The sequence below is a fragment of the Emys orbicularis genome, chromosome 3 (genome assembly GCF_028017835.1).
Source record: "Emys orbicularis isolate rEmyOrb1 chromosome 3, rEmyOrb1.hap1, whole genome shotgun sequence".
NCBI lineage: Eukaryota > Metazoa > Chordata > Testudines > Emydidae > Emys > Emys orbicularis.
Genome location: NC_088685.1, coordinates 142,682,745 through 142,695,877, shown reverse-complemented (window position 1 = coordinate 142,695,877; position 13,133 = coordinate 142,682,745). Strand labels below are relative to the sequence as shown.

Here is a 13,133-nt window from a genome sequence, read left to right as displayed (position 1 = left end):
AGTTCTCCCAGGCCACGGACAGGATGGACAAGGTCCTCACCATGCCAGACTCTGTGATTGCCTCCCTACAGTGGTGGTCCACCCCAAACAACATGCTCCAAGGGGTCCCATTCCGGGACAGGGTCCCGTCATTGGAGCTGGTGTCCGATGCGTCGGACTTGGGTTGGGGGGCCCATGTGGGGAACTTTCAGACTCAAGGCCTGTGGTCGGCTCAAAACCTAACCCTACATATAAACGTCAAGGAGCTCAGGGCGGTGCGGCTGGCATGTATGGCCTTCCTCTCGCACCTGGAGGGCAAGGTAGTCAGGGTCTTCACGGACAACACGGCCTCAATGTTCTATATCAACAGGCAAGGCAGGGCCTGATCCTCTGCCGCGAAGCCCTCAGTCTGTGGGACTTTTGTATAGCCCACGACATCCACCTGAAGGCCTTCCACCTACCGGGCACCCAGAACGAGAGGGCGGATCACTTCAGCAGGGACTTTTCCTTGCAACACAAGTGGTCCCTCCTCCCGGAAGTGGCCCACCGGCTCTTCCGAAGGTCGGGAACTCCCCAGGTGGACCTATTCGCAACTTGGCAGAACCGGCGATGCCCCTGGTTCTGCTCCAGGGGGAGCCTGGGGAGGGGCGCTATCTCCGATGCCTTTCTCCTGTCCTGGTCAGGCCGGCTTCTCTACACCTTTCTCCTGTTCCCTCTAATCAGCAGGGTCCTGGGGAAAATAAAGTTGGACAAGGCCTGGGTCCTCCTGATTGCCCCGGCGTGGCCCAGGCAGCATTGGTACGGGACCCTCACGGGCCTGGCAGTAGCTCTGCCGTTGCCGCTCTGCCCGGACCTGCTCTCTCAGGACCAGGGCCGCCTCCTCCATCCCAACCTAGCGGCTCTTCACCTCACGGCGTGGCTGCTCAGTGGTTAGGTGGAGAGGAAAGGACGTGCTCAGAGCAGGTTCAGCGCGTCCTCCTTGAAAGTAGACGGCCCTCCACTTGCCGCGCTTATTTGGCGAAGTGGTCCCGGTTTTCTAGGTGGGTGGCGGACCAGGGTGTCCCCCCGGTGACCGCGCCGATCCAGCTTATCCTTGATTACCTCCTCCACCTGAGAGCCTAGGGCCTGGCACCCTCATCGGTCAAGGTGCACCTGGCAGCCATATCGGCCTTCCATCCACCGGTGCAAGGGCACACGGTATTTTCCCATGCTATGACTGGCCAGTTCCTTAAGGGTTTGGACCGTCTTTTTCTGTATTCTAGGCCCCCAGTCCCACAGTGGGACCTAAACCTGGTGCTGGCTTGACTTACGGGGCCCCCATTTGAACCGTTAGCCATGTGTTCCTGGTCTCACCTCTCGTGGAAGGTGGCCTTCCTAGTTGCAATCATGTCGGCCAGGCGAGTCTCGGAGCTCAGGGCCCTGACCTCCGAGCCGCCGTACACGGTCTTTCATAAGGACAAGGTCCAGCTCCGCCCACACCCCGCGTTCCTCCCGAAGGTGGTCTCTGCCTACCACATGGGTCAAGACATTTTTCTACCAGTCCTCTGTCCCAAGCCTCATGCGTCGAGTGAGGAGCACCGTCTCCACATGCTTCATGTGCAGCAGGCTCTGGCTTTCTACCTGGAGCGGACTAAGCTGTTCAGAAAGTCCTCGCAACTGTTCGTCGCCTCGGCAGAGCGCGCGAGAGGCCAGCCGATTTCCACTCAGCGGCTTTCCAATTGGATCACTTCATGCATCCGTTCCTGTTATGAGCTGGTGGGTGTCCCCCAGCCACCCATTGTGAGGGCACACTCGACTCAGGCACAGGCCTCATCAGCTGCCTTCGTGGCTCACGTCCCCATCCAGGACATTTGTAGGGCCGCCACATGGTCTTCGGTTCACACGTTCACCTTGCAGTATTCGATCATCCCCTTTTCTGCTTTGAAAAGTGACTAAAATGGCATCTCCTCACTCAATTAGACCAGCTCCTCGTGTGCAGTCATTCATACTGTTTGTTACTAACATAAGTTTGTTCTTCAAGGGCTGCTGTGGATTCTCCTTTGTTGGTCCTAGGGCTTGCTACTGAAAGAGTCTTTATGCTTGTTTATGTGCCAGCCAAAAGAACCAACTTGAATTTCACATCATTTTTACTTGTGAACTGAGTAGTTTTGGTGCGGAGGTCAGTGGAAGACAAATATAGAACTTCACAATGCCATCATTTACAGTCACTTTTCTGAGCAGAGGTGCATTTGAAATAAAACTCAATTTTTGGCTGTACACTTCTAAAAGCTTTCCATTGTCAGAAAGCTTGTGCTCACTGGTTTTATATTCTCTTTTGCAAGTCCTTAAGTAATAGCTATATCAATATTCTGGCAGCTGTAAGGGAGCAAGATCAGTATTAACTATAAAATTATTCCTATATGTGAAGAGGATTTATTCAGGAATACTTTACACTGTAATTTTAAGATTAATAACCAGTTACTATATGAATGTTGGAACAGCAGGGCTATTTTGTTAAAGAACATATTAATATGCATTTTATTATGCTCTCATTATTGTATTTGTGGTAATCTAGTTTGTAAATGTGAATGTTAAACTACATTAAACCTTACAATATCTGTATTTAAGCAGTAATTGTAAGGATTTGAATTAAAACTGTAAATCAGGGAGGGGTGTGTCCATTATTTTTAACAAAAAGCCTTTCAACCTTCCTATGTGTATTTTAACTGGCAGATATAATCGTATAACATTATCCATATAATAAAATTAAGCATTCTCGCAGAAGTGTCAGAAATTGTGTAGCAATCATATTGCAAAATCTGTTTACCCAACACTTTATAATAATGACTGACTAAAACAGTAATTATATTTTACTTATTTTAAAATGTGTGTGAATGGAATTTTACAGTGCTGTCATAAAGAGAGATTTGAGTGCACATTTTGGAATCTTTTTGCAGCATTGTAGATAGTAGATTTCCCTGAAAATAAAATCAAAGAACTGGAGAATAAACCAAGAGTGAACAATCTCTACACACTTAAATTGTTGTTCCAGAGAAAATTGAAGGTATTAAGACAGACATTTCTCTTTAGAAAATGGCTTCCAAATCTGATGGATTTTGCACACCCCTGTGGCTTAATTACTTTTTTCATAGCTCTAATGATTCATGCCAGAAAGAACAGTACATCAGCCCAACAAATACTCCCGGTCACAGAACTGGACTCATAAATAATTAATATATTGAAAGGTCATTGGGAATAATAACACCCAGTGAATCAGCTGAGGAAATCTATCCTGATTTTTTGTTTTGTTTTGCCATTTTTCAAGAAGTGATACTTGTCATTACCCTGGTTAAGGAAGAACTGCAGAAAGTGAGTGTTGAATTTGCTTTTTAGAGATCTGGCTAGACTTTGGACATTTTGGGGCAACTATTTTGTTTTAAATTTTGAAACCCTATGGAGAATGAAGACTTCATTATGACAAGCAAGTACAAAATACATGCACGCACATGGATATGTAACTGGCTTCTGAAAGAACGTGGGAGAATATTAGATTTGGCACATTGATATCTTTAGTTTCTTACTTGAGATGCCCTTTTGCTCTAGCAAATTCTCAATTACTGTTTTAATTTTTATTTTGGGGAAGTGTTTTTTATATTGTGTTTTCTGATTTCACTTGTTTACTTTGTGATAGGAATGATTTATAGAATTTGTGCGAAAGTTTAAGATCACTTCATGAGGCCAGTCTGCACTATACAATTGACCTGTTCTCCTGGGTTACATTGCTAAAAAGATATTATTTTAAAATGCTTTTCAAAGGTGACTATCAAGGGTAAAATCCATTGAATCTGACTTTGAAAAACAACTTAAATATGGGCCACATGTATAGATAGGGAAGTGGGCATGTGAATTCTACTCCAGTATAGTATATCACTCTTTTTCAAAGGAAAGAATATTCCTGTTCTTGTATCAATGTTTCTTCTGTGTGATCAGTGGTTTTGACCTCTAAGAATGATCTGTTTTAAATTCTGTTATGAACACATGGGCTACCATCACTAGTGGAAAAAGAACAAGAGCTCAGTTTGAGCTTAACCTTAACTCTGACAATAGTGAGCTCCGGGACTTGCCTCTGAAACCCTTTCCATTCCCCCACTCTTTGTTGGACATCCCCACCATCCTTCCTCTCACTCAGGTCTGTAAAGTTAGATTCTTCTTGACTTTCTACTTTTTTTGCCCTACACATCTAGGCTATGTCCACATCCTGGTAACATATTTCTAAAATTCAACCTTATCTCTCTGTCCCTATAGCTAAAGCTTGTGTCCAGGACAATCTTCTCTCACAGTTTGATTGCTGTAACCTTCACCTCTCTGGGTTCCCTAACACTCCACCTACCCTGGCCCAAGTCCATGTAAAACACAGCTCCTAAAATAATCTGTCTTTCCTATTACTTTCTCTGTCACCCACTTTTTTTAAAATTCTTCCACTGGCTCCTTGTTTTCTACTAGCTTTGCCATTGCTTTTAGTGCACTCTTCAGTGTGCCACCCACTCCTTATTGAACTCCCTCACTATACTTCTATTTCATTAGTGATGTCAGCCTTGAATGCTCATTTGTCCATTTCTCCCATCTGTGCATTCTCTCATGCATCTCCTTACACATGGAACTCCCTGCCTGAACTAATCTGTAAGGCCACTGCTCTCTCCTCGTTCAGATCCCTCTTCAAGATCTAGTTTTGATGGCATGGTAACTGACAGCTTAGCTGGGACAGGTGGAGATAACTGTGATTACTCTTGAATGTATAGGTTACATAGATCCTCATTTTCAGAATCACTGAGTTGTATTATAGTTAATCTGTGTTACTGAATGATCTTATCATTGCCTTTATTATTACTCCATTCCCTTCCTTCCTCTTATTTGTTACTCTCTTGTCCCTTAAGTGCCTTTTGAAAATGAGACTTAGGATATGTCTGCACAGCAAAGAAAAACCCGTGGCTGGTCTGTGCCACCTGACTCGGACTCACGGGGCTCCGGCTGTGGGGTGTTTCATTGCTATGTGGACTTCTGGCCTCAGGCTGGAGCCCAGACTCTAGGACCCTGTGGGCTGGGACGGTCCCAGGGCTCAGGCTCCAGCCTGAGTGAAACAGTGCTGCAGCCCGAGCCCGGTGAGTCTGAGTCAACTGGCACGGGCCAGCCACAGGGTTTTTTCTTTTGCTGTGTAGAAATCCAAAGGCTCCAAAGTTGCTTAGGGCCTTTTTAGAATTTTAATCCATTTATGCAGCATGCGACACAACAGGACCCCAATCCTCATTGATATCTTTGGCTATTACTGTAATGCTGATAACTTATGAAGATGATTATTCTGACACTAATGTAATTTATACCAGATAATGTTCATGGCCATATAGAATGTCTTATGAAGGAGGTATACACTGAACTATGGGTCAGATTTTTAAAGATATTTAGATGCCTTAAAGATGCAGATAGGTGTGTCAGACCTGACAGTATCCTGAATGAACTTAGTTCAATAAAGTTAAACCTGATTGAATTAGGGTTAATACCTTTGGGGTATATTGTATTAGAAATGCAAATGTTTATGTACGATTGTGAGAGCTTATGGAACTTCTTTAGCAAGAAGACAAGATTAATGTGCTCTCTAAAAGGTATATGAGGGAGGTTCAAAGGTAGAAGTAGATTTCCTAGGAATTACTTTGAGGTGAAGGGAATGTAAATAATCCCCCTCTGAAGCCAACCTTTTGAAGATACGCCTTGGGGAGAGAGACTCATTGTATGTATACCAATTACCTATTCTGAGTACTCCTGATCAAATACCTCTGATCTGTATAAAAGGGTGGACTAAGCTTGTCATGCATGTGCTTGTTTTGAGCTGAAGCTGTGAACTAGTAACCACAAGGACTCCTGAAAGGGACAGGTTGAAGGATTTATTCTGCAAGAATCCATGTTAGGGTTCGGGTTCCTGGTAAGTTTATTAGCATGTGTTTAGGTTCTTTTGTTTTCTCTGTCGTACTTTTTACCTTAAGAATAAAGTAGGCTTGCTTAGAAAGACTTGTGTGGTACTTATATCTTGACTGTGTCACTCTATCGCTCTCTGAAGAGAAAGCAAGCAGGGGTACTTGGGCAACCTGTCTGTGCTGAGAAATACACAGTGAAGGCAGGGGAATACCCTGGTCAGAAGGGAGAGATGTGAGTCTTCACTAGGGTTGCCAACCCTCCAGGATTGTCCTGGAATCTCCAGGAATTAAAGATTAATTTTTAATTAAAGATTGTCATGTGATGAAACCTCCAGGAATATGTCCAACCAAAATTGGCAATCTCCATCCACGAGAGACAACAGCTGGGGAGCTGGAAACCAAGATTGTGTGCCCTTGCTGGGGCACTGAGGGGAAATACAGGTACAGTTGCCATGAACTGTGACCATAGGTGCTCAGTGGGATTTTTAAAAGTGCCTAGATGCCTAACTCTTATTGAAATTGTGGTTTTGAAAATCGTACTTTGTGCCAATGTACATCTTTAGGCACTAATACCTTTAACAATCTGGCCTTATGTTCTTCTGCTCTTTAACTTATAGGTGCTTCTCAGTTTCTTGTAAACATGAAAATATTAGTAAAATAAGTGACGGGAGGGAGGGATTTAAAATATTTAGAAATGTCTCTATTTTCTTTATAGATGAGCAGAAGAACTTAGAATACATTTTAGAATAAGCACAAATGAAGAATAAATACAGTAAACCTTTTCTTTCTTCTGGGAACTAAAAATGAACTGAAGTTTGGGTTTGATTTTAGAATGATTAGTTTTCTTCTAGATTTATTAAGGAATTCTCAAAGGCCTTAAACTAATTTTTTTCCCCAGGCATCCTTCTGCCCTCCCTGGGGCTACATCAGCGGTGAGGCTCCTGTTTCCATGAATTCCTGTAATAGTTTTTCTTGTAGGTGGTGTGATACCAGCTATAACCACAGAGAAAAGTGGCAGCTATCTATACAGTACAGCTATACAATACTTTGCTATCTAATGGAAGAGTCCTGTACTGTGTGGTTTGCTGCTGAGGAGAACTGGTGGTCTTTCTTGCAACTATAGACAGCTCCAAAAGAATAAGCAGCAGGATTCAGGACTGCCTGTGTTTGTGACCTGCCTTCTGTCTTGAGTTGGACCATTTGATTAATAGGTCTTAATGCAAATTATGTTGGCAGTAGGAGGCACATGAGAACTCTATGCCTGATTCTATACTTTTATAGTACACTCACTCAATTGCTCCCTCCTAAGGAGGGAAATCTTCATCTGATAAACTGTGGATTTACAAATCAGAATTTATAAATCCTTCTGATTGCAGGATCTCAAGCTCTGAATGAAACATCAGACAAAAAGTACTGGCCTTCCATAAAACAAAGCACTTCCCTTTCCTCCACCTGTCTTGACCCTGGATAGGGTATCTGACTGAGTCAGAATTTTCATTTCCCTATTAGAATGACACACTCAAGGTTTCCCATAAAGCAGAAGCAGCAGTGACCACAGAGCTGAACTTTGGACCCGTCTGAGGCCCAACAAGAGCTAGGAAAGTAAAAAAGAAACTTTTAAAAGTAAGTTTCTAGGCCTTGTGATGGTGGTTTGGAAACATAAACCAAAGTAAACTGATCATTCAGGTTGAAAGCTTACCCACTATGATTTTATACCCTTCCATTATAGCCATCCAAAGTTTTGCTTTGAGAATCATGCAAACAAAAATGCATTATTTGGAAGGCTCTCAGGTCACCTCATAGCTGAAAAGCTGGAAGGAGAATGCATTGTAGGCTACCACTGAGAGTTCTAGGACCCTCATAGCTTACTATGTTCCCTCATAGCTTACTACATGCAAATGAGCTGGTTCCTTTGCTGAACAGGCAGTGACTTTGGAGGGATAGTACAATGGTGCGATGATAGTGTATTCTAGTGGATGAAGCATGGGCCTGCATTCTAATTCTGTTTCTGACACCAGATTCCTCTGTAGCCTTGGTCAAGTCATTTAATCTTTCTGTCTTAGTGTGACGTGAGTGATAACATCTACTTGTCTCACAGAAAGACAGAAGATGGGGGAGAGAGGGTTGTGGTGATTATCATTGTTTGTGAAGTTCACCAAACTATGTGTACAACCTTCCAGTAGATGACAGTCTAGCAGACTTCCAAAAATTCAACTTATTTGACCAATTGTCCTTTTCAAAACTTTGTAAATTATTTGAAGTTGACTCATAATTTTCTGAAACTTTCAAAATGCAGGCTAAGTCTCTGCTCAAAGATTACTTTTTTCTAAATTTGCACAAAAAGTGTTTAATCATATAAGTATGGGGAAGGTGGGGAAAAAAGTTTTTCCCATTAGAGAAGAATTCAGGTAACATTTTTTTTAAAACCAGTTTTATAGCCAAAATGGTTGGTTGTATAAAGTTGAAATTTGGCATTAAAATGATCCTTATTGAAAAATGCCTTTGAGTGTTTTTATGAAATTCATTTTTGAATAGACTGAGATGCTGATATCCAAGACTAAGACAATTTAGGAACTTTCCTTGCTTCTTTCTTCATCCTGTAATACCAGTCATTGGGCTAGATCATATACTTGCTCCAGTGAGGAGCTCTGCGGTAGGATGGGAACAGAAGTATTAACACTCAGGATGTAGGATTATGTGGTATTTTGCCCACGTAGGGCAGAAACACAAAAAGGAAAAACAAGCCTCTGGAACACAGGAAATGTGCTGAGCTGCTGAAAAAAAGATGTAGTTTATGCTCCCCCTTTTCCTGTCTCTGAGTACTAACCCCCAATCCAACTGGACACTTCCCTAGGGCTATAGAGTACTCCACTCCTCATGCTGAGGGAGCACTACTAGCAGCATTTACCTATGGCTCCTCACAGAACCATTGTGTGGAAGGAGAAGAAGATATTCCTTGCATCCTGTCCCCAACCCAAGTACACCCTCACAGAACAAAGCAGAATTTAACGTTCAACCTGTCACATCAGTGATTTCCATAACAGAAGAAGAAGAATGATTTCATTGGGGCTTCAGGTCCACAAGACCTAATGTTGAAAGGGAAAGCTATTTTAAACACCAGTGTTTGCAGAGTGGTGAAGAGATTCATTGGCATAGTAAACAGATATTGTCCGATAATAGTCAGTAGTTTATGTGCAGCAAATTACTCCTGTAGTTCTGATTAGGTATGTATGAGTGAAGCATCATTCAAATCACATTATTCTACAGGCATTCATGCAATAAAATAATCCGTATTTGTTTTCAGTTTCTAAAGAGAATTGTAAAGCAGTTAATCAAAAGGATTCTTTGAAAATAAAACGAGGAAGATGAAGTAGCTGCAGAAAGCAAGTAAAAGAAAAGAAGAGGTAGCATGATAGTTAACTTTATTTGAATCTGTAAAACTTGCCATCTACCCGCACTAGTCAAAAGCAGCAGGAAAAGAAGGGAGAATGGAGAGAGAGAGAAGGGGAAATGGATATCACATCATGTATCATGCCTGTCTTGGGTTCAAAAGATATACCAAGTGCTTCTAAAATAACTCGTGTATGAGATTATCAAGACATAATTAAAGTGTAAAATTAATAAAGCAATTAATTTTGAATTTTAGGCATGTTCTGTGTATAAATAATAGAATCAGGTGGAAGCCTAACTCTTTGCACTAGAATACTGTGCAAACATAAAACAAATTTGAAAATGGTTTCTCATTCTCAAGTGTTGGCAAAACACAAATATTAATATATGTGGACTCATAGAGGCTAAATTTACATAATTGGCTTAAATGGGAATTTGTATGGCTGAATCCTGCAAAACTCTTTTTCACTCAAAAAAAAAAAAAACAAAAAACCAAACACGTGCCTCTTTACAGTACTTGGGCTTCTGCTAGTTTTCTTAGGTATGGAAAAAGTGTTATGGATTGTGGCCATCTAGTGGTGAATTGGCTGATTTATAGACTTTTAAAAATAAGAAACTTGTTCAGAATTTTGGTTAGCAATGCATCTTGATTTATCTATTAGTACTGGCCAAAGCATCTATAAAAGATCCATAGAAACCTTCTGCAAAACTATGAAAAATATTGCATTTAGAAAAAATATCTACTTATTTTTGTGGTGTTTTGTTACTAGTGACATTTTTATAAGAACAGAGAAGTTGTTTAAATAGCTCCCTATTCCTTATGACAAAACAATCCTCGGACATCGCAAGAGCCAATTATTATGTCATAGAATTATAGTGAGGGAAAAACATAAAAATCCTGTTTTAGTGTTGGAGCCCGTAGCAGAGTAGGAATAAAGTTAATTTAAATCTCTCTAAACAGAATTTTCCAAATAATATGTTTCTTGGCTTTAAAGTATTTATTTCCCAAACCCCACAGAGTTCTTTTTTGAAAATAACTGCAAGCTATCTATAATAGTGGTTTTCAAACTGTTGTCCATGACCCACCAGTGGTCCATGGAAAAATGACTAGTACCTTTATGCTGACTCTTCTCCTAAGTTGCATTAAAAGAAACTAAAACACATTTAATATTTTCCGAATTATTTTTCTAAGTAAGCAATTACTTTAGTTGCTGCAGAGATGTTATTCTGTCACCAGAGTTAGGGAAAGATGGTCATGCAAACATCAGTGGGAGAGAAGATGGTCCAAGAAATAGTTTCTTTCAAGATGTGGGTCACATGATGAGATTGAAGAACACTTGATATATAACATGGGAACTCTTCAGAAAAAGCAAAAAAATTGAAATATTGCTTTAATTCGAACAATAGCACACTGAGGGAACCAGTAGCAAATATAAGTACATGTATTTCTTGTTTTTGAAAACATATTTATAAAAAAACCACCTGGCAAATACTTTTTTTAATGTTCTTGTTTTGCCACTGATTTGGCCACTATCTTTGTGCCGTTTAATTATTTTGATCAGAAGAATCATTGTTTCATATCTGGTCATTTCAACTACCATTTCCCTGAATTTTGGGAAACTGACAAATATCTGCTCTATTTCTAAAACTTGTCATCTGTTCTTTACAACAAATTAGTTGATGTCAGATTCATGTAAAAACATTTTAAAATGAAGGATCTGACTATGCCAGTATTGACACCATCCATACATTAAAATTGAACATTGAATCGGGAAAGCATTGGGTTAATATGTATAATGATTTGTTTCATTTTCAGGTGTTTGGAGTGGATGACAGCCAGGATTATAATAGGCCTGTTATCAACGAGAACCAGAAAGATTTAGTAAAAGATTGGGCTATAAATTCTGCTACAGTAGTGCTGGAAGAAAAAAGACCACTGAGTACAACTGGATTTCTTGACACAGAGGTAGAATATAATTTTTGATGGTCTTCTTTTTTCTTCCAATAAAAGAGAGAGGGCACTAATAGTTGACCTGTGAGTGTTAAGCAGCTACCAAAGAAGACTTTGCATACAAAGCATTAATTTAGGTCTCTAAAAATTTGGTTTTTCTCATCTGTTTTATTGTATTATAGTTTATCAAAACTTTTGCTGTTAGAGGTAGCTAAATTAAATCTTGAAGGCATTAAGCTTTGCTACCTTCTGCTTGTACTTGTGTGCAGTTATAGGAAATATAGCATGAGCAGTTAAGTGACCCACATAGAAAGAAAGTATAAATTCTGAAAACAGTCACAGGGAAATACAAATGGACATCTTCGGAGTTGGAGCTCGCAAGTGAGACCTGACCTTTGAGAAGGCACTGATGTTAGATGTCTGAAAGGCAGTGTGGTTTTGTCAATTAGGCAAAGGACTAGAAGTTCTAAGCCTGTATATATAAATCAGTTATATCCATGTGACAGATGTTTGTCATACCTAATACTGGGTTCCTGAATGGCATTCAGATAGCAGATTGAAGGGCGCAGTCTGATAACCTGAATAGAATAGAAATAGAACAGAATCAGATTGATGCAGGATGATGATCTACATGACTTAAAGAAAGGGTATCTGTTAATTGCTTTGGCAGGACTTATGGTGAAAGATGGTCCAGCAAGAGGTCAGTTGAAGTTTATTAAGTTCTTATTTATCAAGACCTTGACGCGTGTCTGTGTGCTTACCAGCTGCTAGTGCAAATAAGTTGTTTTTAGTTGCTAAGAAACTACCATAGCAGAATCTATCTTGTTTGGTGGTATGTTAGTTACTGTGAAATCATGATGTTGACATATGTAGTATATCTAAAATGTATGCTTGAATAGTGACTGTGAGAATATTATTTTCATAATAGTTATGCTATAAACCAAAATACAAAACTTGTTAAACAAGTTCTTTTGTCCTGCTCCATTACTTTCAGCTGTAAATCCACTGACTTATTGTGTTTTTTCCTGTTTCCTTTTCTTCAGCTTTCAGCTCCCTTGTGTCCTCTCCATCTTCCAATACTATCTAAAGAGGGGGAAGATTTTTTTTTGTCTTTCTTTAACTGCACACATAGCCAAGTGTTGCGTGTGTGTCTCTGTGTGTGTAATGTTCTTTGTGCTTGAGTTTCTAGGCTGGTGTTAGTTTATTTGCAGATAAAAGGGGATTATGCCACAATTATAACATGTACCTGATTTTAACCAATGCCAAAAGATACAGAATGAAGACTGACACTGTCTCCTAAACTGACTCCATTATGTCTGTTCATTTGAGTTGATTACCGTGGGCTGAATCCTCAGCTGTGACCAGGGAATGTTGAGCACAGCTGAATAAGGAGCTGCAAAGGAATTGTTTATGGTTGCATACTCTTGGGGTTGTCTACCATCCCCAGCATAGTTTAGAGACAGCTTGAAAGCAGCTCCAAACTGTGCCAGTTAATAACTGTCCTCTAGGGGCCATAATGTTGGCTGGGGATCAGTGTCACCCCCTGTAATTCCGAACAGGTTCACACTCCATCTATGCTGGAGTGGTGAGGAGTGGCTGGTATAAAGTCACCTATGCTGCTAAATGCCAGTTGTGGATTCCCTCCTGCACAGGAATCCTGATCTGCCTGTTTAAGGCAGATTTAAATCCCCTACATGCTGCTGGAGTTTTAAAGTTGGGTGTACTTTGGTTTGCAATATCAGATTGTCTCTTGATAGTCAGAATGCTTAGCAGAAATAGTAGGTTTGTAAATGTTTGGAGATGGAGGGCTTTTGGCACAGCTTTATTTATGAGGCTATTCCAAGCCACAAAGGGTGATATCAAAGAAG

The 13,133-nt window shown here is 40.7% G+C and overlaps 1 protein-coding gene across 1 annotated transcript in view; it reads left to right on the top strand.

Annotated features, from left to right (window-relative positions):
• Positions 1-13,133, top strand: part of CEP170 (centrosomal protein 170) — a 195,426-nt gene that overhangs the window by 122,499 nt on the left and 59,794 nt on the right. The window contains exon 11 of the mRNA XM_065401011.1: positions 11,131-11,280. Coding sequence (XP_065257083.1) covers positions 11,131-11,280 — 150 coding nt within the window. The remainder of the gene's footprint in view (positions 1-11,130; positions 11,281-13,133) is intronic.